The 25,268-nt window shown below is 39.5% G+C and overlaps 1 protein-coding gene across 3 annotated transcripts in view; it reads right to left on the bottom strand.

Moving 5' to 3' along the window:
- TMEM131 (transmembrane protein 131) overlaps nucleotides 1–25,268 on the bottom strand; it is a 178,125-nt gene that overhangs the window by 59,812 nt on the left and 93,045 nt on the right. For all 3 annotated transcript variants that reach the window (XM_019716511.3, XM_019716512.3, XM_074332565.2), the window contains exons 6-11: nucleotides 16,770–16,886; nucleotides 14,490–14,612; nucleotides 10,317–10,397; nucleotides 7,778–7,928; nucleotides 7,632–7,688; nucleotides 6,524–6,585 (exon numbers count right to left, since the gene is read on the bottom strand). In XM_019716511.3, the coding sequence (XP_019572070.3) occupies nucleotides 6,524–6,585; nucleotides 7,632–7,688; nucleotides 7,778–7,928; nucleotides 10,317–10,397; nucleotides 14,490–14,612; nucleotides 16,770–16,886 (591 nt within the window). The remainder of the gene's footprint in view (nucleotides 1–6,523; nucleotides 6,586–7,631; nucleotides 7,689–7,777; nucleotides 7,929–10,316; nucleotides 10,398–14,489; nucleotides 14,613–16,769; nucleotides 16,887–25,268) is intronic.

Here is a 25,268-nt window from a genome sequence, read left to right as displayed (position 1 = left end):
CCCGGTGCTGGGAGGCAGAACTGGAAGCCCGCTGTCCCGACTGGGTCCAGCACCCTCCTGCACCAGCACCCCACTGCCCAAACATGTATGTGAAACTGGGGTGCTGCCCACAAATCTTGATCAAAAATCTTCCTTTAGAATTTCACCTCAATCTTACTTTGGTCTCAAAACCCATCGAGGGTTTTTGTGGAATGTTCAGGGGTTTATACAGTTGTTGCCAAAGGTTGGAGTTCCCCTGAGAACATTTGTCCCTCTGACAGTCTCAAGAACGTGTGCCAACGTGGGCACTCAGGACCCTGCAGGTCACAACAGCCCTGGCTCCCCGCCCTCCCCTTCTGCTCTCATAAAGGTGGGATGGGCCTGCACTGCACAAAGGGCAGGTCCTTGAAGGCACAAGAAGTACCTGAGAAGAGTGTGAAGAAAAGGCGTCCCTTTTGCACTGCCTGGAGCCCAGGGAAGGATGCTGGTTTTGCACAGGGACTACAGACACTGCCTGCTCCCACCAAGGGCAGAGCTGCTCCCCCTGCCCACTGCTGGCCAGCCCGGGGCCACGTGCAGGTCTAGCTGGGCCTGGAACCATGGCCTTGGAGGGCTCTGCAGGTTTCTGTGCCCCAAGTCCTCACAGCTTTGCACTTGACTCTTCTTCCTCCCTGTCTGAGAACAACTCCTCACGTGCTTCTGGATCTCTAACAGAGATGTACTTATTACAATGTATTTATTATCAGGAAGCTTGCTGGTACCAGCAACCACTTAAAAAGTACAGCTCTTCATTCCTTCAAGGGGTATGTGTGTGTGTATGCACGTGTGTGTTCAAAGCAGTGCGCACTGGAAGCTAAAACATCTCATTTGTCCCCTTACCCCATACTGCCATGCAAATACTTCTGAAGGAGGGAAACAGGACAGAGGCACATGTGACAATGCAGTGATCAGTTTAGGCAACAAGAGCGTCTTAACTATTTAACCACGAGCGTGAGCTTGCGCAAGTTGCCCAGCCACTCTGGGCAGAGCTTTTCCACCTGTAAAATCCTAGGGGATTAGATTAGGTGTTTTCTAAGAGTCCATCTATCTACAAAATTTTGTGATTCAATTAATTTTGCTGTTTGTTCAAATTAGTGACTTACATCCTGAGGTCCAGACTATCAGAGAGGAGACCTTCGAAAGCTATGGACTGCACAGAGGGCCTGCACAGAAGACGCGGCTGTGCGGGCTGTGACAGCAGCAGTGTGACTCTCACCGCTCAGACATGCCCAAAGACTGCGTGGAAGTGTCCACCACGGCACTTCTGGAATGTTCTCACCCTGCACAGCGCCATGCCAGAAAGAGCTAAACACTGGTACTTATTAAAATACAATCACTGCATGTAGTAAGAGCTTAGGCAAGCTGAGGGAATGTTTTTCTCACATGAAATGCCACTTTAAGATTTTCCTTACCAGAGGGAAATTTTAATTCAATATCATTACCTTAAAACATGCTGCACCAATAGTAAACAGTCAACTGACTCATTTTACATAAATAGTCTGAAATGTTCACGTATTACCATTATAAAACCCCCCAAAATCAGTTAAAACCCATTTTCAGGGTTTTAACAGAAACGCTGTTAACAGAAAAGTTAGGAAACAAAATCAATGCAAAACAAAATACTTAAATAGTTGGCTTATTCTGGTGGCTTTAAATGAAAAATAATGCATAATCATTAACTTGTAATAAACATATTTATATACTAATGTCTGTTTCAGTATCAGTCACTAAGTGCTGCTTAAAAATAATCAAGAAGCGGAAACAGTATGGGAAGATTCCTAGGAAAGGCAGCCTTCACATGTTCTAAATATGGTTCCAGCGTTTTCCCACGACACTCATACCCGACTAGTGTGCAGTAACTGTGGAGGGAGCCCCAGGGCCCGGCATTTACGGAAACGACTGACAACAGCGTTTGAGCAAACAAGGAAAATCACTTTTCAGTGCATAATAACTGTACACAACAGCTGCACCAATTTGCTGCAGCTTTTATCAAGCTGATACTGGTAAAACAAGTAGTAGTTTTACAGCCATCCTCGAAGTTGCACCATAGACGATAAACACCAGGAAGGCCTGGACCTGTGCACCTTGCCACTACCAGGCGAGGCACCTGTATTTGGAGTTGCTTGCTTTAGCAGTCCTCTGTCTAGAAAGGAGACTGAATTCCTGAAGGGGAATCTGAAACCTCCAGCTTTAGGCAAACTACGCATTTGTGACAAAGAGGAGGAAGGCCGAGGCCCTCCTAACATCCATCCATCTCTAAGTCTGGCTTATTGTACAGAAGACAGGAGAAGCCTTAGGGGGCTCTTATAACTCCGTTTCTGGGGCAGATGGCGTGTCCTCTGGCTGGGGAGGCGAGAAGCACCTCACATGGACCACTGCATCAGAGTTCTAACTTTCTGTGGGTCGTTCCACAAAGCGGCTCCAGTAGCTCTTCACAACACAGAAATGCTTCAAATTCTGTGATCCCCGCTGCACTTACAATAACACCTAAACTGGTCACTAGCCCCAGGCAGCAGGCGTGACTTTCCAGCCCTGAACTTTCACCTCAGCTGCTGTCCCTCACCAGATCAAAAGCTGCCCTTGCCTCATGCTCAGCTCCCGGAGCTGGGAACACTTGTCTGCCACTTTCTGCCTACCTCCTAGTCCTTAGTTATGTCTTCAACCGGCAGCTGCTCAGACAATCCTATCTAAACCACTCCCTCCGCCACGTCTTTCACAAAACATGATGCCGTAAAACCTTGGCTGTCTGATTCATGGCTGTGTTCTCAGTACTTAGCACAGGAGATGGCATGTAATTGATGCTCATTAAATATTTATTAAAGGAAGGGATGAATGAATGAGGAAATAAGACAAAACTACCCAAACTCTGGCTGGGTGTAGGCTTTAGATAATAGAAAAAAACACATACATAGGTAGCTGCAGATGTACATATACAGACACATACATGGATCAGTAGTTTTTAATTGAAACACTGAATGAAAATGAAAATGATGTATGGATTGTCACTGTATACCTAATATACTGTCACGTAACTTTGGAGTTTTTATAGTTGAGTAAGTCCCTTGAAAAGCTGACTCATTTTCCCTATTTTAAAAACTAGGCTGTGTGCACTTTATAGGACTGCTGTGAAATAAGGGAATCCATGTACAAAACCACCTTGCATGGCGCCTGACACATAGGAGAGCAAATAAGAGAGGAAAATGGGCCTATTTCATTCCCTGTCACAAAGACATTGAATACTACATTTCTTTTCATTCACATTCTTAGGATTAGTTGCTAATTTTGTTTTCCTAGAAAATGTTTACTGAAAAGGACATTCATTTCCATCCATTCCATGTATGCAAAAAGCTAGACCAGACCACTTGGGCTACGTAAAGGCACTTGCCCACTGAACCTCTAAACCCTCCCATTTGGAGAAGCGACTGCAGGCCTGAAGTCTGCCCAACAAGTACAAAAGTCCCCATTCTGACCCTGTTCTGCGCAATGGCCTCCCAGACTGGAGAAACCAGGGACACACAGCATGCACTACACGCAAGAACCACAAGCCACATGACATCTCCAGCTGAGGCAAGGGTAGGGTATCCACCCAGCCAGCGTCTGTCCTCCAGCCAGACACTGTGGTCCACAGCTGCAGAGGCATTTCGGCCGTGGCCTTTGTGGAGTTCAGTGACCTGACGCGGAGGAGAAGGGCTGAGAGGGGGAGCGCACACGTGTGCATGCATCATCGCCACGTATGCAGGGAGACATGCTCCAGGCAGCCAACAGGCTGAAGAAACCCAGCGTCCAAAGAAGTAGGTTACAGCCAAAGCAACCTGGGCAAATCTGGCAGAAGAATTACACTCCAGTACAGGAAACTCCCGATATACTAAACTAGAAAACTTCGAACAAAAACAATCACAACTCTGGGTAGAAAGTGAGATTTTAAAATGGTAACAGAGCAGTGATTCTTAGGTCTCTGCAGTTCACCTACTGGCAAACTCTAGAATGTGTGTGTATGTGTGTGTTTATGCTTGTGGAGGGGAGTCCAACAAAGATTTTCTAAGTTTTCTTTTGTAAAAATAAGGATGTGGGTGGCAGGGGAAGGAGAATGTCCTACTATCTACTACCTTTATTCATAAAATAAATAATATTTTAATGTCAAAGAAAAGTAATAGAGACAATTAATAAAACCAAAAGTTAGTTCTTTGAATCAGCATAATTGACAAACTTGTAGTTAGACTGACCAAAATGTTATTTTAAGTATAGTCAAGACTCTAATTACTAAAATTAAGGATGAAAGAACATTACTACTTATCTCACAGGAAAAAAAAAGGATTGTAAGAAAATACGATTAACAATGATACGCCAACAAATTAGATAACTCAGATGAAATGAAAAAATTCCTAGAAAGACATAAACACCGACACTGATTCAAGAAGAAACAGAAAATCTGAATAGACCCGAAACAAGCGAAGAGACTGAGGTAGTAATTTTAAAACTTCCCACAAGCAAGCCTGGGCCCAGATGGCCTCAGGGATGACTTCCCGTGCACCTTAAAGAAGAGTGAACCGCAAAGCTTCCTTCACACACTTCCCAATTCATTCTATAAAAACAACCTTCTACTAGTTTTTGGCATAAAATAATGGATATTTTAACATCAAACAAAGAAATAAGTATATTATCGCAGAATAGTCCCTCTCCTGAAAGGGTGTTTATAACTTTATATTAACATACACACACTCATATTTTTATAAACATTTATATTGTTATTTTGCTCATTTTTCTATAGACTCACGAAAATTTCAATACAGATTAAAGAGCCAAAACCAATCACTAACCCTCAATATAGTAGTAACAATCAGCATTATGCATACATTTTTAGAAAAATATAATTATTGCTATAAATAGTAATTACAAAAAAACTGCACAACAGAAATATTCACTGGAGTATTTCCTTATGTAAAAGGTCACTACTGGACAACACGAAGAGTTTCATTCCATAGAAATTTCCATGATAATCATTCAAAAGACTGAATTTAAAGAAAATAATCAAGTCAACAAATAAAAAGATGAATATATTTTTGAAAGCGAGCACAGAGAAATCTATAGACTAAGATTACTGTTAAGAAAGGTAAGAACAAGAGACAATGCTGCGGCTGTTCACGGCTTTGGGGCTTTGTTTCCACGGTACTAGGCTGGCCAGGTCAAAGCAGCTGTTCCTGGTCATCTGTGGAAGGGTCTCAGGCTTCTGGGGACCCGAGGAGCATGGCAGTGGAGGGCAGGACTCCAGGTGGGAGAGTTCCAGCCCTCACGCCCATATCGCCTGCTCAGTTCTCCCACCTAACAGAGCACCACCCGGACTCAGCCCACTAGTGAGCAAGGTCACTGCATTAAAACGCGGTTGCGTGGGGTGAGGGCCTCTGGGCTGCCTCACTGCGCCGCGTCTGCTCTCCTCTCTCTGGTCTGTACTGCGCCACCTGCTGGTAACTCTGGGTTTGGCCGCGGACAGACAAAGGCCCCTGATGGAAGTCGGAAGCCCAGTCGGTCGCTCATTTTATCAGTTCCCTGAATTTGGGTTTCTGATCAGCACAGGTTATAATAAAAATGTACTGCTTTCCTCTTCCACGATTCCCTCTGAATGTACTTTGGGGACCTCAGTAGGGGTCGACGTTGTAACTAAGCCAAATTTAGATATCCCTGTCTTTATTTTTTTTTTTTTGGCCTAAAACCATCTCATGGCACCCTAATTCCACTAAGGCATAAAAGCCACCTACCTGTATGTGTGAGAGGAAGAGGGGGACCCCAGTTTACAGTACACAATCTAGGGTAACTACCACTGCTGCCAGCTGGGCACAGCACTTACGAGTAATGTTAACAGCACGCCCTTACCCACCATCCTTCCTGGCTTCATGGTTTCTCTTCCCAACACCTCTGAGTGTTTTCTTTCTCCCTTTTTACTTCTTGCTTCATACACTAAGTCTAACGACCCAACCTGATAGAATCCTACCGTGTTTCCCCGAAAATAAGACCTAGCTGGACCATCTTTTGGAGCAAATGTGTCTTTTGGAGCAAAAATTAATGTAAGATCCGATCTGATAGTAAAATAAGACCGGGTCTTACATTAATTTTTGCTCCAAAAGACACATTAGAGCTGATGGTCCAGCTAGGTCCTATTTCCGCGGAAACAGAGTATATAACCTGTTTTTCTTTGCACAGGGCACACAGATCCTAGGAATCTATCTACCAGAATTCTCCCAGAGGCCTCTCATACGATTCTGCCTGAACAGGAACCTCCTGAACTTCGGTTCAAACTCAGCTTGGAGAAGATCCTCTATGTTCCCTTCTCATCCTTAAAATCAGGTGGTTAGAGGCAGAACAGTTTCTCACATCACACTCAGAACCAAAGTGTCACCAGATCACCACAAAATGAATTCCATTACAGCAAGAGTTCAATTGTTTTTAACTCTGTCATAAGTTTAAAAACAAAGGATATATAAATTAGGAAAAAAAATAAGTAAAAACTTACTGTTATTGGTACATCTTTTGTTCCTGAATTTAATAAATGAAGATTTAAAACTTTTGGTAGATCTGTTAAAATTAAGAAAAAGAAGTATTTCTTAAAAAGGTGTGTTTTATAGCAAGTTAGAATCTATATTAAATATCAGATTAAATCTGTTCTAGAATGTGAAATAAAATTAAAAATGTGCAATGTGAAATTATATTAAAACTGATTCTAATTTTCAAAAATGGGTCTTTAATCCCAGACAACCAAATTTTAATTACATATGGGCCATTGACATTCCAAATTTCAAGTACAATTGACACCTGAGCACCATGGGGAGTAGGGGTGCCGACCCCCACATAGTCGGAAATCTGTGTATAACTTTTGACTCTCTGGAAACTTAACGACACTCCTTCGGGACCCACCAGAGCTGGTTCCAGGACCCTGCGGAGGCTCAAGTTCGATACAGAAAATGTCCTAGAACAATGGCTACAGTCAGTCCTGCGCATCTGCCGATTCCCAACCGCGGATCAAAAATACTGTTTTCGACCTGTGGGTTGGTTGACTCTGTGGATGCGAAACCGGGAGACGGAGGGCCGACTGCATAGTTACTGAAAAAAGTCCGCGTGTATGTATGTGGCCCCGGGCAGTTGAAACGCGTGTAGTTCCAGCATAACTGTACTGTTACTTTTTCCTTAACAAACCCTTAACTCGATTGTTTTCAACTTTAGATTGTGAATTCTTTCTCTGACTACCTGGGACAAGTTTTTAACATTATTCCATTATAATGCAATTGAATAATCCATACCTAAATAAAAATCTAGAAGTAGGTGAGGGACTGGATTACAAAACTGGGAAACTACCTCCTGCTCCAATCCTGTGTTTAGAAGACTTCCCTTAAGTTATCCCATGGCCTCGCTTCCGCATCTGGTAAGTGATGGTATCCCCCAGAGGAATAGGGTACATATAACCTGCAAGGGCTCTCGGTTCCCAAAAGTAGATTTCTACAAGGTCACGTAACCCACTAGAACGCACTTTCAAAGCCGGATTACAGTAGAGGAAAGTAGAGCCATGTAGCAATGAACAGCGATTTTCTTTTTAAGACCCATGAAGACACAGTCTCTTTTCTTACCTTGTGTTCGTAGTGTACCAAAATCTAACATTTCTGTTGAGGAATAAATTCCAGGAGCTTGGAAAAAAAGAAAACAATGATATTTCACTTTGCCAGAGTAAGATGTATTGAAAACAAACCAAACAAACGTGCAGTTTTCCACTGACCTGTTGTAACCTCAACCTCGACAGGAAGAATGATGAACTCAGTGCTGTCCGAAGCATTCGTCTTTATTCTTATGAAGGCTGTGTGGTTATCCGCTTCTCTGGATGAAAAGCTGGCTCTCATCACTCCCTTGGTTTCATAAGGAGGAATTTCCTGACAAGTTAACAGACCATAATGTAGCACAGCTTTTGTAATGCTGCAAAACCACCATGGTTTATTGAGTAAGATGACACTACTGAAAGATGTGTAATTATTATATATACTACTAAGAAAAAGTACACTAAGTAAACAAGTATATTTCACTGACTAGCACACATTCCAATTTGGGAGGATGTTAAAAATGTGAAAAACTTGAATTGTCAGTTCCAAAGGCGTCATTAAGAAGTAGAATTAATCTATAAAATCAGTGGTTCTTTCATGTGCTGGTGGTGCATAGGGGTGTAATTCAGGCCTGAAGTTCTCTAACCAATATAAATGTCACCATCAGAGGGAAAAGCTTTGTGAAGTCTGCAGGAGTTTCTTTACATCATAAGCAGACAGCTTAGACACTGCTTCCTTTTCATTTAAAAACTAACAAAACAAAGCTTCCCAAGCAAATCCCAGTTTATCAACTGGGTCAGGAAGGCTCTAGGTGTGGAAAAGATAGCATCAGTTCTCAGGTCTGTAGCAAGAGAACACTCACACCTACACTAGGTGGAAGGCTCACTGACAAACATCTTTTTTTTGAGGCGTAATTCTTTTCCTGGTTTTAGAACAATCTGGCTTCCTTGGGACCATCAGAATTTGTACCACCTTTTGGGATATTTTAGGATATCTCTGTGTTTTAGATTTTACTGCTCTTCACTAACCTCTACTCTCAACCTTTTAGTCCCAAAGTAGGAAAACAGTGATTAGAACCCTCCTGGGGCCACTAGAGAGGGACCATCCACTCATCCAGCTCACTCATCTCTAGGGAGCTGACTTAGATCTCTGGGTTTTCTCATGCACTAAGATGGACTTTGGGTGAAGTCAAGGCCAACTGACATTTTTCTTACTCTAACTTTGTAGGAAAAACAATCACTGTATATTTTCTTGTAGCCACTGGGAATATTAAAACATCACGCTTCTCTGCTACCATTCATCATACCATGTTTCCCCGAAAATAAGACCTAGCCGGACCATCAGCTCTAATGCTTCTTTTGGAGCAAAAAATTAATATAAGACCCAGTCTTATGTTATATTATACAAGACCTGATCTTATATTATAGTAAAATAAGACCGGGTCTTATATTAATTTTTGCTTCAAAAGTCTCATTAGAGCTGATGGTCCGGCTAGGTCTTATTTTCGGGGAAACACAGTAGTTCTTAACTAATTAGAAATCTGAATTCTCTTATGTTTATTAGATACCTATTATATTTCATAGTCAGTTCGTAGTTCTATCTAGAAATATAATACAAATGTAATAGCGTATAATTAATTTTATGAAGCGTTGTTTTATACATTATTTTTCCAAAAGGCTTTTCAAATAATAACATAATTTCACGGTAAAACATTTTGTGAAAGGATATCAATGGACTGTCATTACATATTTCTACCAGCTAGTGTGTTTCTGTATTGTAGTCATCAGCCAGTCACCAACAAATTTGTTTCTGAATGTTGAACTCAACATTCTAAAAATGTCCCCTCCACATCCCTTCCCTGGTTGAGACTGGTCAGAAGACAGACTCAAGAGGCTATGTGTGTTTGTTTTAACAGAGTAATTCATAAAGATGCTGATCGTCAGATGTACTCGTCGTGGTCTAGTCAGTGTGTCTCCAGTAATGGCTGGGTAGCCCTGGGAGTGACCTTAGTACAAGAACCACATTCGCTGTGTCTTTCCCCTCTGATTAAAGCATAGCGGAAAACATTAAGCACACACACCAAAATCACCTCTCCAATGGAAGGAACCCTTACAAAGAAGGTAGTTGCTACATAGTCACTAATTTTGTTAATATTTCCTAGCATTCTCTATGAAAAAGCGGCTCTCTATGCACTGACACAAACTATTATTAAATATTCAACAATATTAAAGAATGACGTAGATCATCCAAGAATTTAAACATTCCTAAGTCATTACAAGGGCTCGACTATGTTCCCTCTGCAAATGGCATTTCCTCTACCAAGAATAAGTCTGAATGCTCAATTCTCTACCTTCAAAAATAGAAAGGATCCTTCCCACAGGTTAGGAGATTTTTTCTTTTTTTAAAATCTCAGTGTAAAGCATATTATAAACGATTAGATTCAGAGACAACTTCACCAATGTAATTCCGAGAAAGAACAGTTGAAATCTCTTCCTTTCCTCACAAGTGGGTTAAAGCTCCCACCAATTTTGTTCACTGATCTTTCTAGAAATTACTACTTAAAACTTTTCTCTTACTCTCTCACCCAATTTTCAAATATACTTTATATAAATTTAATGTTAAGACAATAATTAAGGAAAAGTCAGCCATATTTCTTCAGGTGATAAGGAGTTAAGCATTTTCTGGTGTGGCCACATGTGAAAGAAACGTGTCAGCACTCACCCACAGTTTTCTGGTGCCTCCTTGTTGACCCGTTGGAAGTTCTAGATGCAGATCACCTCCACTAGAATACATTTCTACAACCTATGACAAAAGAGCATCTGATGGTTAAGTTCAAAACTATATTCTCTATACACGTGATGGCTGTTATACAGAAATAAATCTGACACCCGAATTGTTTACCATGAAAAATGTGAACACATTTACAGATACAAATGTAGGATACTATCACGTGATATCACCAGTTAGTGGCCCATAATGTGTAAGCAATGGTGGTATTTCTAACGAAAACAAGGTAACTTTGAAATATTAAACTTAGAAACAGTGTGGTTGTCTCAGAGACTGGATTTTAGAAAATCCATCCATAGGACACATACACTATTTTATGGAAATTATCAAATTTTAGAAATACAAATTTTGTATTTCTTACAGCAACACAAGTGTTCTTTACTCACACATTTATAACAAGATCTACAGCAGCTCTAACAACTACTATAACTGAGAAACAGTGAAGAGGTTATTCTGAGACATACGCAACCATTTTAACATGGTCTGAAAACATCTGATTCCCCCAGGTGGCAAAATCACAGCTACCATCTACACCGCTGTGGCCTGTACCTACACTCGTGTTTTAACAGTTTTAATGAGGGTAACTGATGTACCATAAAGTGTACGACTTGATGAAGTCTGACCTGTGTACACAGGCATTAAGCTACCGCTGTGATTAAGATGGAAACATTCCTGTCACCCCCCACCTCCGAAATCCCTGTTTCATGTCCTGTGCAACCCACTGGTCCTTCTCTGCTGCTCCCATCCCCAGGTAACCACTGAGCTACTCTAGGCCACTCTAGGTTCATTTGTATTTTCTAGAATTTTATAGACATGAAACTGCAGTCTGTACTCTGGTGTCTGACCGCTTTTATTCAGTGTAATTATTTTGAGATCCATCGAGTTGTTGTGTGTATTAATAGTTCATTTCTTTTTGATTTAATGGCTATGCCACAGCTTTTAACCTATTTGCCTAATGATGACCATCTGGGTCACTCCCAGGTTTTGGTCATTACAGATAAAGCTGCTGTGAATGTGGCATTGTGTAAGCCTGTGTGGACATCTGCTTTTCTTTCTCTTAGGTACAGACCTAAGAACTGAATGGGTCACATGGCTGGAGACTTTCCTACAAATGCAGGTGACTCTATCTCTTAATAAGAAATAATGTATTTAATTAAGTGCAAATTTGGGGGTGAAGTAATAAGAGAATGGGGGGAAACCTTCACTTGTTTCATCACAGAAGTCTTCCAGGTGTATATAAAAAAGGACAAAGCAGGAAAAAACAGCAATATATTAGTATAAGCTTGAAGATTTTCAGTGTGTGTGGTGTAAGAGAAGCACTGGGTGGAGACGAATGAGCTAAGATTTTCTCAGCATTATTACTTGCCTTCCAATTTCGTACAGTGTTCCCCTAAATACCCGTGGTATTAATAGTAGTAGCACCTTAACTGACGGGGTAATTATGGAACTTTTTCTGAAAAGCCAAAAAACATCACATATTATTTCATTTAACCTTCCAAAGTATTAAGGAAACAAGCATAACAATGTTTAGAAACAGAAGACTGAAAGGTAGACTACTGATAATAGGAAAATAAGTAAGGAAATAGGGACAGAAAGAGGCTAAATTATAAAATCAAAGGAAAGATTACATTAAAACTAAGTATGTGACACATTCCTGATTTTTAGTCTAGTCCAGTGCTATTTATCTGAAATTAGTAAAGTTTAGGAAAAAAGAAATCCAACAATCTACACAGAACTTACGTTAAAAATTCCCACAAAGAGTGTCTACTTCTGTATGCCTACCTATACACATGCACACGCACAGGAAGGTTGGATGTGACATACGCAAGGTCACGTGAATGGGGTCTGTGAGGAAGCCTTGGGGCTGGAGCTGTGCTAACGCAACAGTTACCAGCGACATGTGCTCACTGAAGTTTAAATTAACTGAAATTAAATAAAATGAAATGTTCAGTTCCTCAGCCACCATAGCCACAAATTCAAGTGCTCAACAGCCACGGGTGGCTAGTGGCTACTGTACTGGACAGAGCAGATAGGGAAACTTTGAACCATCGCAGAAAGGTCCACTGGACAGTGCTGGATTGGAAAGTAGGAAGTTCAAGGGGACTTTTGCTTCACACTTGTTGAACTGTTAACATTTATTTCCCCAGGAAGAAAATAAGTCTTGGGGATGCAAGGTACAGCGTGGTGACTACAGTTAACAATACTGTTTTCCATATTTGAAAGTTGCTAAGAGTAGATATTAAAAGTTCTTATCACAAGAGAAAATGTGTAACTATGTGTGGTGATGGACGGTAACTAGACTTATCGTGGTGACCATGTCCCCATATATACAAATACTGAATCATTACACTGTACACCTGAGACTAACATAATATAATGTTGTATGTCAATTATGCCGCAATGAAAAAAAAGGCTATCAAGTAAGCATTTGGATAAATATATTTTCCCTCAAAAAGAGTATTTTCTGGATATTCTACACTGGTTATAAGAGGGCAACTCTGGTTTTCTATTTACTCTCCTGTGTGTTGGTGAAAAGTTCATTTGTGTCAAATCTTCTTGAATTAAAATGTTATATATAACTGGAAAGAGACTAGATGAACAAAAGAAAAAAATCAGTATTGAACTCAAAGAGATAAATCGTTCTAGCCAATAGCCTGGTGACTCTAAAGCTGAGAAGAGAAGGCACAGACGGTAAGGCCACTGGAACAACTGTAGGTTGTCCCCACTTGCTGAGTCTGTGAGCCCATCTTTCCAGCAGGAAGTGGCTCCTGAGTCTGGTCTGGCCACCACACAGAAGGAGCACTGGGGCTCTGCCACACGGCCACCACCGCTACCGCAGTACGTCAACTCATGCAGTGGGTCTGGCAGGATGAAAAACATGTTTTTTTATGTCTTTGACTGAAAGTAGTATTAAAAAAAAAAGTAGCAAGAATTTATGTGGTTTCTGCATAGATCTGTAATAAAAGTTAGCCAGAAGAGGGGAAAATACACCATTAACCAAAGGAGCAAAAGGACACAAATGACAGTGATGAGAAACGGAAACACTTCACTTTTAAAAGTAGGACACAGAGCTTTCCCTCTTTTGTGATGATGACATCTAACTCAAAACAATGTGAATTGTGGCAGAGTATTTTTATTAGTAGCTATCCTCATCCAATGTCAGCCAAGTGTTGGGGAGAAACCCCATTCATGCTACTTTAGCATATAATTCCTACGCATTTTACAAGTCAGTTTCTGCAAATCTCCTGTTCCTCATTTCCCCTTTCACTGTTTATGAGTTTTCTACCAGGGGTTCTAGCATGACAAAACCCATTTTGGCTGCCACAGTTTACCACAATATATAGCATTTCCCTCCATTGCTTATTTTCAAGCCACGTAACATCCTTCAGTGTTGGTCCTAAAGAACTCGGGGGCCCTGGGTGTGGGTATTAGGCACCATTTGGGAAAGCACCCATCTCTCCTCCCAACACAGACAACATAACTAGATGCTATAGTTGGAGCCTATGTATAGCTGGAAGTCACTGGGGATGTGGGTGGGGATTATGGGAAACATCTAAAAGAGTGACACCAGCCATGCCCACAGTGGAAGAGACAGGAACTATGATCAGGGATTTCTAATTTGAAAACAATTACTGCTAAAAGACTGGGTAAGATAAGGAGCTGGATTTTTTAAATAAAAAGTAAGTGCTTTTCATCATGATTCTCTGTTACCCTTCCCTTGTACTTCAATTTCCAGGCTCTCATCACCAAAAATGTGTTATTATCAGAAACAGTACAAACTATGTTTTTAAAAATTTACACTGGACCAGAAAGAGCTTACAGGCAAGAAAAGAAGGAGCCTTATGTAGCCAAAAACTCTTCATAAATTAATACAGAGTTACCTAAACTATAACACCAGAGAAGCCATAATTGTTTTAAAAATGGTTCCCAAAATTCAGTAGTCCAGAATCCAGACCACAGCAAGACGCATTAAAAGAACACCCCTTTCAATACAGCTTTAGAAGCCCGTTATTTACACAGTCCTGACGATCACAATGAGCTGAGACGGAAGCTAAGCTTTCCTTCCCATCACACGATGCTGACTCAGAATCGCCATCACGGACTCACCTGCAGAGGCTCACTGTGCGGGTTGTGTATGTTGATTATAGGTGAGAAACTGCCATTCACAGGGACTCTGGCCCCAAGGAACGGCCTCAGTCGGTAAGGATTCGGAACTCCAACACCAAATACCTGTTTCAGAGAAGAACAAGGGCAATCTGAGTTGCTTTTGTAACTTTTTTTTACAGTTATAACTGATTGATTTGGGGAACACTGGTGAGTCTCATTTAGATGAAAAAATCTTAACTCCCTTTAAAGAGTCCACGTGTAGTTTCTATATCTGATTTGGCTGCGTATTTAATATATATATGTATATACATATATGCGCATTTCAAATGATTTCTGTAATACACTGGAAATTAAAATGATAGCAGTGCTTCATGAAGTCATGGGACAGACCAGAGGAGAAAATAGAGAATCGAAAGATTTCCCTACTCACAGTGTAAGGGATATAAATGATAAAGGTCTATTACTTTGTTTTGTGCACTTGAAACTTTAAAAAAAAAAAAAAGATTTCCCTACTCAAACTCTCAGAAGATGGATCTAGGACTCAGATGGTTTCCCAAATATGAAGCCCAGACCCAGGGCATTCCCAGATGGGAGGGAAGGTGCACGGTCGGGCACACAGGGTGAGCGGTCCCCCAATCGACAAACATTTATTAAGTGCCTGCGATGTGCTAGGAACGTAAGTTCTAGTATGAGGGGCAGACTAGGTAAGAACAAAAAAAGGTTTTAAGAAGGGGCAATATGATACAGAGTAACTGCTGGTAGGGAGGACGGAATATTCTTTTAGAGGGTGGTCAGGGTAGTCTTCTCTGGGGAGGTGACGTGACCTGTTGCCACCTGAAAGATGGATACAGGCAAGGGGACGCATAAAGGCAAATGGCTTGTTTGAAGACCAGGAAGAAGGTGAAGAGCAGTCACATGGGAGGAGGTAGGAGATCCAATGGGAGTCAAGTCTCAGCCCCTTGTTGGTCTTGGTCGGAAGTTTACATTTTGCTCGAGGAACAATGGGGAAACTTAAGGATTTACATGGGGAAGTTGACTAGATCTGATTCAGGTTCCAAGGAGATGACCCTGACTACAGAGTGAATGATGGGCTGTGGGGGGTTGGGGAGGAGTGGAAGGCCAGTTAGAAGGCCACTGTGTAATCCAGTGACAGGCGATGACAGTTTAGAAGATGGCAGCGGACAGGAGAGAGGGAGACAGACCTGATATACAGTTAGGGCAACTGAGTCTCACTGTGAGAACAACCTGATCATGACCCTCAGGTAGTCCAGACTGGCTACGATTACCTAGGTCATTGGGGTGCCTCTGCAGGGCAAAGGTCTTCGTATTCTTAGCACAGCCTTCATTTACTCAGCATGTGTGTGTTAAGTGAGTGTCACTACACAGCGCCACAGTTAGTCACCTATACAGGTCTTCCAAAGGTGACCTACTGCCACTAAACAACCATTAAAGACTTACTCACATTAAATAAGCACAAGATCTACTTATAACTAAAATGGAATGTTTACTCCGACACTAATTTTAAAAATACAGGAAGTGTTCTGAGCACTGGAGAAGAAATGTTCAAAAACAAAAGTAAAAAACTGTCAAGTAAGATAGTGCGACAGTTGTGTTCCATGGGCAGAGTGCAGTGGTTAACACGATGGTCTCTACTTACAAAGACATGGGTTTCAATACCTGCTCACCAACCTACTGGTAGCATGATTTGGGCAAATTATTTAACCTTTATAAGCTTCACCTTCCTTTCTAGGAGACTGATAATAATAGTACCTACAACACAGGCAGAAGTGCATGTAAAGTATGGGGAACAGTGCCATAAACAATTATTCGTAATAATCTTGATAACCTTGGTTATAAAAATCTTCATTCACAAAATAGTAGCTTTCATTAATAACCTAAACATTAACTATACATAGAAATAAGTTTATAAAAAATGTTAAACAATATATTTACTAAGAAAAGCAGGTATGTATGTTTAATCTTGAAACTATTATTGAGTATGCTTTACAAGTGTCCAAAAAGTAAAAAAAATTGAGTCAGTGTGAAAATTTTTTTTACTATTCTTTTGCCACTTTAGCTGTAGGTTTAACATCACAGTCCTATTTGAACAGGGATATTGACAGACACAACAGTAGGTATAAAAATGCTCTAAGTCTAAACTCTTGCATTTTTTTTATTATCCCTGAGTTTTTGAATAGAGTTTTTAAAAGGTCAGGGATATGACAGGTCAGGGATAATGACTGTATTTTACAAAATAAATTGTTTAATTCTGGTTCTTACCTGGTAGGTAAATACCCCATGATTAGATGTGTTAATAAATAAAGTATTTTCTACATTTCCTACTACTCTTGCAAGAAAAACAACATCGAACGATGTATTTCCTCCTGGAAGAATTTTCTGAAAAAAGAACAGCAATAAAGCAAGTTAAATTAGTAACCAAAAAGAATCAGACCATGCTGACTACAATTAGACAGCTAACATCCTCTAAAACAAACAACTTAGAATCATTTCAATAAACTAGCTTTTCCCTCCTAAAGGATTAAGTTTTAAATCAGCCAAACTATCTAGCAGTGGGAAATAATAAAAAAGATGTCTTCAGATTAGATGTCGACAGTCATGTATCTTTGTCAATCACCAACCTAAAACCCCCATGCTACACCTGGGCTCCCAGGATTCTGCTCCTTCAACAACTGCTGAAATGAAGTGTACTATGCTACTAACCAGCAACTGACTGTTCCAAAGAAGCAATAAGCCCAGATCTCAACCCCATGACCCGTCACTCATTCACACAAGGCACAAAATGTGCCAGGAACTTACATTAGGAAAGAAAGCAGGGGTGACAGTATGTGCAAGAACTCATTCCTGTTATGTTGAGCAGACTGAGAATGTCAGTGTAGTTAGCAAAATAAAATTCTACTACAACAAAACAATAGGGCTGCTTGAAAGTTCAAGACTGCGATTACAGTTCTGTCTGCAATGAAGCCTTAAAATGTATTTCGTATGTAAAGTCATCAACCTCTCTCATTCTGCTTTTATGGCTAGAACTCTAAAACAGCCCCCAAAGTGTAGCTCAAAATACATGGCATTGAGACTTCTGGCTTCACCTTAGGATGTAGAAAGCTGGAAAGAGCATTTCTCCTGCATTATCAACAACAACAAAACAAGTTTTCTTGAACCCACAACTAAGTTTGTGTATCAACTAGCCCCAAATCTAGGGCGAGACAAGCATCTCCAAGGAGAGATGGGATATGAGTACTGGCTCACCCACAGCAGAGAATGGGAAGATAAGGCTACCACACAGGACAGTAAAATGAGTTCAGCTAAAACCCTGAAAAATTGTGAAAGGCCGAGTGCGCGTTAAAATGAGAAGACAGTCTCGGAAGCTGGAGACACTGCATGCAGCTCACACCTGAGCCAAAAATCAGTGATAGGGACATATCTGGTAAATCCCTAAATAGTTTGAAATGAAACACCACCTTCTAAAGAACCATTGCTCGAAGTAGTAGTCACAAGGGAAATTGTAAAATACTTTGAATCAACAGGAAATGAAAACACAACATACCAAAATATGTTGGCTGCAACTAAAGCACTACTTGGAGGGAAATTTACAGTATTACATGCTTATTTTGAAAACAAATGTCTCGAATCAATAATCAATGTTTCCACCTTAAAATGCTAGAAAAAGAGTACATTAAACCCAAAATACACAAAAGGGAGAAAATAACAGAAATGAAATAGAAAACTGAAAAAATAGAAAAAAAAATCAATAGAACCAAAAGTTAATGCTTCAAAAAGGTCCATAAAACTTATAAACCCTAGAGAGAATGACCAAGAATAAAAAGGAAGAAGACAAAAATATAAGAAACTGAAATGTGGATACCATTATATGCCCTTTACACATGAGAAGGACGACAAAGGAATATTACAAATAACTCTATGCCCATAAATTTAGTAACTAGAAGAAATGGACACTTAAGAAACACAACCTGCCAGAGCTCACTCAGCACGAAATAGATAACTGTAACAGTCCTCATCCATTAAAGAAATTTGTAGTTAAAAAAACCTTCCCATAAAACAAGTTGCTAGATACCGTGTTTCCCCCAAAATAAGACCTAGCCGGACCATCAGCTCTAATGTGTCTTTTGGAGCAAAAATTAATATAATACCCGGTATTATATTATATTATACCTGGTATTGTATTATATAAGACCAGGTCTTACATTATATTATTTATCTTATATATTATTATATTACATTATACTTTATACCTGGTCTTATATTACACTAAAATAAGACCAGGCCTTATATTAATTTTTGCTCCAAAAGACGCATTAGAGCTGATGGTCTGGCTAGGTCTTATTTTTGGGGCAACATGAAATAAAAAGTCATGGGGAGGTAAAGTGCAGCGTTAAGGAGTACAGTCAAGAATATCGTAATAACTGTGTACGGTGTCAGATGGATACTAGACTTACCTGGGTGATAACTACATAAGGTATGTAAATGTCTGGATCACTATGCTGTACACCTGAGACTAATATAATATTGTATGTCGACTGTAATTGAAAAAACAAAACAAAACAAAATAAAAGTTTCCCATAAAGAAAAGTCCAAGCCCAGATGGTTTCACTGGCAGAAAGGCAGAATTTCCGACCAAACATTAAAGAAATAAATGATATCTATCTTCGTAAACTTTCCAGCATACAGAAGAGAACATTCCCAACCTCATTTTGTGAGTCCAGCACTACCCTGATACCAACACCAAAAACTGGACAAGAAAACTACAGTCAATGTCCCTCATGAATGCAGACATATAGCCATCCAAAGAGTACTGGCAAACTGAATCCAGCCAATGTGTACAAAAGTGTAACACATCACGACCAAGTGGTTTTTTATTTTGGCAAAGCAATTCTAGCTCAACATTCGAAAATCAAATTGATGTAATTGATATTATCAATTTATTAAAGAAGAAAAACTTATGGTCATTTCAATAGGTGCATAAAATAATTAGACAAAATTCAATATCCATTATAATTAAAAATCTCAGTAAACTAGGTCAATAGAAGAGAACCCCCTTCCACCTGATAGAGCATCTATAGAAGACCTAGAGCTACCAAATTTAATAGTGAATGACTGAATGCTTCCCCCCCAAATCTGGAATAAGGCATGTTCTCTCTCTCATGACAGCTATTCAACACTGTACTGGAAGTACTCCCCAATGCAATGAGGCAAGAAAAAGGAATGAAAGGCATAAACGTTAGAAAGAAAAAAAAATGTTATTTACAAACAACATGGCTGTCTATAGAAAGAATCCCAAAAATATCTTAAAAAATGCTCTTAGAACTATTGAAAGAGTTTAACAAAGTTGCAGGAATCAAGGCTATACATAATGTTCAATTATATTTCCCCATCCTAGCAATTAATGCTGAAAATTCTAATTCCTAAAAAGTATAATCTACAATAACATGCACAGACACACTGCGAAATATGGGGGTAGAAATCTAACAACAGAGTTTAACCTGCAATAAAATACATAATGTCCAGGCTTCTACCTCTAATGAAAAATAATGAGATTATTGTTTACCATATTAAGCATACTAAGTGGGCCAAAACATTTTAATTTTAGTCACAAATTGAAACAAAGTTTATCCTAGTTAATATTTAGTTTATCTGGAAATTTAATCAATCAAAAGGTTCCAGATAATTAAAAAAAAACAATTTTTGTTTGCTTACCAATGTGTAAGCTACTCCATTTTAAAAATTCTTAGGTAATCAAAATTTGACTATTAGACTATTAAAAATCTGCATTCTTTGACACAAAACATGTATTACATATTTTATGGCCAATATTCAATAGAGCCATGAAAGATGAACTCACCTTTGGGAAAAGGCCTTTGCAGTCTTAATATTATGTAATTTTAAATTATGATTAATAAGACAATTAGAGTTAATTAACAGATAATTATATATAACATAATTATCAGAAGTTATATAAAGAAAAATAAATTGTCACACAACCATTTTCCTTATTACCCTTATTCTTGATTTCCAGGTGGTGTTAAGATCAAACCTTTAGTAAGGGTGTGGGTGTGTGTGTGTGTGTGTGTGTGTGTGTGAAAATACAATTATGTAAAACTCAGCCTTTTAAACAATAATTATTCTTTTCTGTATTTCCTATTGGTTAGTTAATGAAGAGATGATATTTGGTTAATAATCAAAGACTTCAGTGAATTATAGAAATGTTTCATTCTCAAAGAAATAAGATCTGACCAGAACTTCTGAAGGTAACAAAGGCCATCAGAGTTAGAATATACATACAGAAAGGTTTTGTTCTCCCAGAAGTGAGAAACTCTCTTCTTTTTCCCCTAAGGCTCTTATCATAGGCATAAAAATGAAGTGGAGGGGAAATTAGATGACTCCCCCCCCCACCCCCCCAGTTCATTCCATCTATACTTCTTGAGCTTCTGGGGTCAATACCTTACTTAGGGAATACAGATGGAAAGCAACAACAAAAAGAAAAAAGAGTAAGAGAAGACAGAACAAATTGTAGCTTTCTCCTTTGAAACTAAATCTAGATTACCTAAAGGTAGATTCTGACAGGTATAATTTTTCTTGTTTACTTCCACCCTCTCAGAGTGGAAAACACAGGTTGGTTTTTAACTTGTTCTTTGACGACATATACATTTAGTTTACCTTTGGAAGAATTCTCAGAAAAACTATTCTTTCTGTAAACTCATGTGCAGAAAACTCAATCCCTGGGAGAGTCTAGACCCGAAATGTCACGTTGCTGGCTTTTGGTTTGTTTTCTTTGGTCCACACTACCTGTCTTTCTAAAATGGAATTAATTTTCAATGTAAAAATCAGGGTATCACTTACAAATTCCCATTTCTTAGTCTGCGTGGCCAACCAGAGAAACTGCGAGTGGCTTACACTGCCACGGTCACGCGCTGGCTGGGCCACTAGGGCTGAGCGCTGTGGCGGGGCCCTGTGCTCTCCAGGTCCCCTCATTCCACCTGGTTGCTTCTCTGGTCTGCACTGTCTACCTGGTCTCTGTGAGAATCTGTGTCTGTGACTCCTGGCTAGTGTCTGCATTGTGATGGCGCCGTGAAAAAGCAAAGAATCCTGGCCTTCAACAAGGGTGAAGCTTAGATGTTTAGAACCAACAAAAACACTGCTTGAATTAGCAAAGACCGTTAACAAGTTAAAAATAAAACCTGTAGTGCAGTTGTGAACTATTTTTAACTGTTTCCATTTTCACTTCACCATTTTGCCCTTTAACCCAATACGTCTGCGCAATGGCAATGCCTGAGGGCTGGGAGGTTCCAGTCACACACATGTGCATTTCTAGATGCCATTTGTAGTATCTGTGCATAAACTGCAGTTTAACATGACACAAATCACTGCGTCAGGCCAAAGGAACACCTAGACCCTCACCTTGGTTCTTGTCACTAACTGCATGAGCAGGGACAGACCCCTCTGGGCTTTAGCTCTTCATATGGATACTGAGGGTCCTGGACTAGACGAGCACACAGGTCACTCCCAGCAGGGGCTCTACTATTTGAGACCACTAGTTCATTTATAAAAATTGTGAAAACATCTTCAGGTAAAGCTATAGAAAATGACTTGCCTTAAGAAATGTTTTATATAATTATAAAAATTGTGAAAACATCTTTTAGGTAACAATAAAGACTAACTCAAGGGAAATTTACTTTAAGAAATATTTTGGGAAAGAGATGTTTTCAGAACCAGATGGCTACTCAGATGAATTCTACCAAACGTTCAAAGAAGAATTAATACCTATCTTTCTCAAACTATTCCAAAAAGCTGAAGAGGATGGAAAGTTTCCAAACTCATTCTACGAGACCACCGTTTTCCTGATACCAAAACCAGACAAAGACACTACAAAGAGAAGGTAAATAATAGGGCAAATATCACTGATGAACACAGATGTAAAAACTGTCAACACAATATTAGCAAACCCAATTCAGCAATACATTAAAAAGATCATACACTACCATCAAGTGGGATTTAGCCCAGGAATGTAGGTTGGTGCAACATCCACAAATCAATCAACGTGACGCACCACATAAACAGAATGAAGGATAAAAATCGTATGATCATATACCTCAATAGATGCAGAACAAGCGTTTGAAAAAATTCCGCGTCTGTTGCCTTACTGCTGCCGTACTGTTTGTTCCCCCCGTGCCTTTCCCAGAATTTCATAAGGCTGTGCCTCAGCAAACTGAGGCCGGATGGAAAGATACCGGTAAAGCTTCCTTGAGGGGATGTCTCAGCAAACTGAGACCCGATGGAATGATGGAATGATATCGGTCACCTTCAATGGATGGTTTCGGAATAATGACACCATCCCCTGTGTGAAGGCATAGTATGTGCTGGAGCACAATGCGGACTTTCGGGAAAACAGCCAGCAGGCACTAACTCACAGACCTTGAGATTAACAAGCTTTACTTCCTCATTTGTTAACTAGTAAAAGCTATGCGTTGGCCCAATTCCGGGCTCAGTCCTTGCGGCTTGAGTCCCTTGGCCCCGCTTGTACTTTATTCTTGGCTACTGTCTTTTTTAACCCTGCGCTGCCCTTTTTGCTTCCCACAGCTCTTGTTGTGCAGGATGCAACATGCATCCATTTGTGTCAAAAACTCACAACAAAGTGGAAACAGAGGGAATGTACTTGAACATAATAAAGGCCATATATGACAAACCCATAGCTAACCACATACTCAACAGTAAAAAGCTAAGATTTTTCTCTAAGATCAGGAACAAGACAAGGACGTTCACTGTCACCACTTCTGTCCAACACAGTAGAGGAAGTCCTAGACACAGCACTCAGACAAGGAAAGGAAATGAAGGGCATCCAAACTGGAAAGGAAGAAGCAAAACTGTCATTATTTGCAGATGACGTGACACTACGTATAGATAAAGACTCCACCAAAAACCTATTAGAACTAATAAGTGAACACGGTCAAGATGCAGGATAGAAAATTAATATACAAATATATATATGATGTATTACAGAATTATACACCTGAAATCTATGTAACTTTACTAACAACTGTCATGGCAATAGACTTTAACTAAAAAAAAATTCTATACTAATATGATCAAAAGGAGAAACTGAGAAAACAACTTTATTTACAAGTGCATCAAAAAGAATAAAACACACAAGAATAAAATTAACAAATGAAGTAAAAGACCTGTACTCAGAAAACTGTAAGACACCGATGAAAGAAACTCAAGGAGACACAAATAAATGGATGGGCATACTGTGCTCACGCATTGGAAGAATTAATATTGTTAAAATGTCCATACTACCCAAAGTGATCTACATATTTAACCTAATTCCTATCCAAATACCAGTGGCATTTTTCACAGAACTAGAACAAATAATCCTAAAATGTATATGGAACACAAAAGACCCCAAATAGCTAAAGTAATCTTGAGAAGGAAGAACAAAGTTGGAGGTATCACGTTACCTGATATCAAACTATACTACAAGGCTATCGTAATAAAAACAGCATGGTGCTGGTATAAAAACAGACATATAGATCAATGGAACAGAATAGAGAGCCCAGAAATAAACCCATGGCTGTATGGTCATTTAATCTATTACAAAGGAGGCAAGAATATACAATGGGGTAAAGACAGTCTCTTCAATAAATCGTGTTGGGAAACCTGGACAGATAGATGCAAAAAATGAAACTGGACTACCTTCTTACACCATATACAAGAGTGAATTCAAAATGAATTAAAGACTTAAAGGTAAGACCTGAAAATAAAACTCCTAGAAGAAAACATAGGCAGTAAACTCTGACATTGCTCTTAGTAATATTTTTTTTGGTATGTCTCCTTGGGAGAGGGAAACAAAAAATAAACAAATGAGACTACATCAAACTTAAACAAATGAGACTACATCAAACTAAAAAGATATTGCAGAGCAAAGGAAACCATCAACAAAACAAAAAGGTAACTTAGTGAATGAGAAAAGGTATTTGCAAATGATACATCTGATAAGGGGTCAATATAAAAATTATATAAAGAACTCATACAACTCAAAACATATAGAGAACTCACATAATTCAACATCAATAGAACACACCAAAAACAAAGAAAACAAAACCCAAAAAAGCCAAAACCACCAAACAATCCAATTAACAAATGGACAGAGGACCTGAACAGACATTTCTCCAAAGAGGACATACAGATGGCCAACAGATCTATGAAAAGATGCTCAACATCACTGATCGTCAGGGAAATGCAAATAAAAACCACAATGAGATATCATCTCACTCTGGTTAGAATGGCTATCATCAATAAATCAACAAACTACAAGTGTCAGCGAAGATGTGCAAAAAAGGGAACCCTCGTGCACTGTTGGTGGGATTGCAGATTGGTGTAACCACTATAGAAATGAGTATGGAGGTTCCTCAAAAAAACAAAAACAGAACTACCTTATGACCCAGCAATTTCACTTCGGGGGTATTTTTCCAAAGAAATCCAAAACACTAATTCAAAAAGATATATGCACCCTTATGTTCACTGCAGCATTATTTACAACAGTCAAGATAAGGAAGCAACCTGGGTGTCAATCGATAGGTGAATGGATAAAGAGATGTGGTGTGTATGTATGTATACACACATACGCACACTTACATACAAACACAATGCAGTATTATTCAGCCGTAACAAAAATGAAATCTTGCCATTGGTGACAACATGGATGGACGTAGAGGGCATTATGCTAAGTGAAATAAGTCAGACAGAGAA

This window comes from Rhinolophus sinicus, chromosome 2 (assembly GCF_057876585.1).
Source record: "Rhinolophus sinicus isolate RSI-liver-muscle chromosome 2, RSI-T2T, whole genome shotgun sequence".
Taxonomy (NCBI): Eukaryota; Metazoa; Chordata; class Mammalia; order Chiroptera; family Rhinolophidae; genus Rhinolophus; species Rhinolophus sinicus.
Note: the sequence above shows the minus strand (reverse complement) of the source record. Positions and strands in the feature narration are given on the sequence as shown.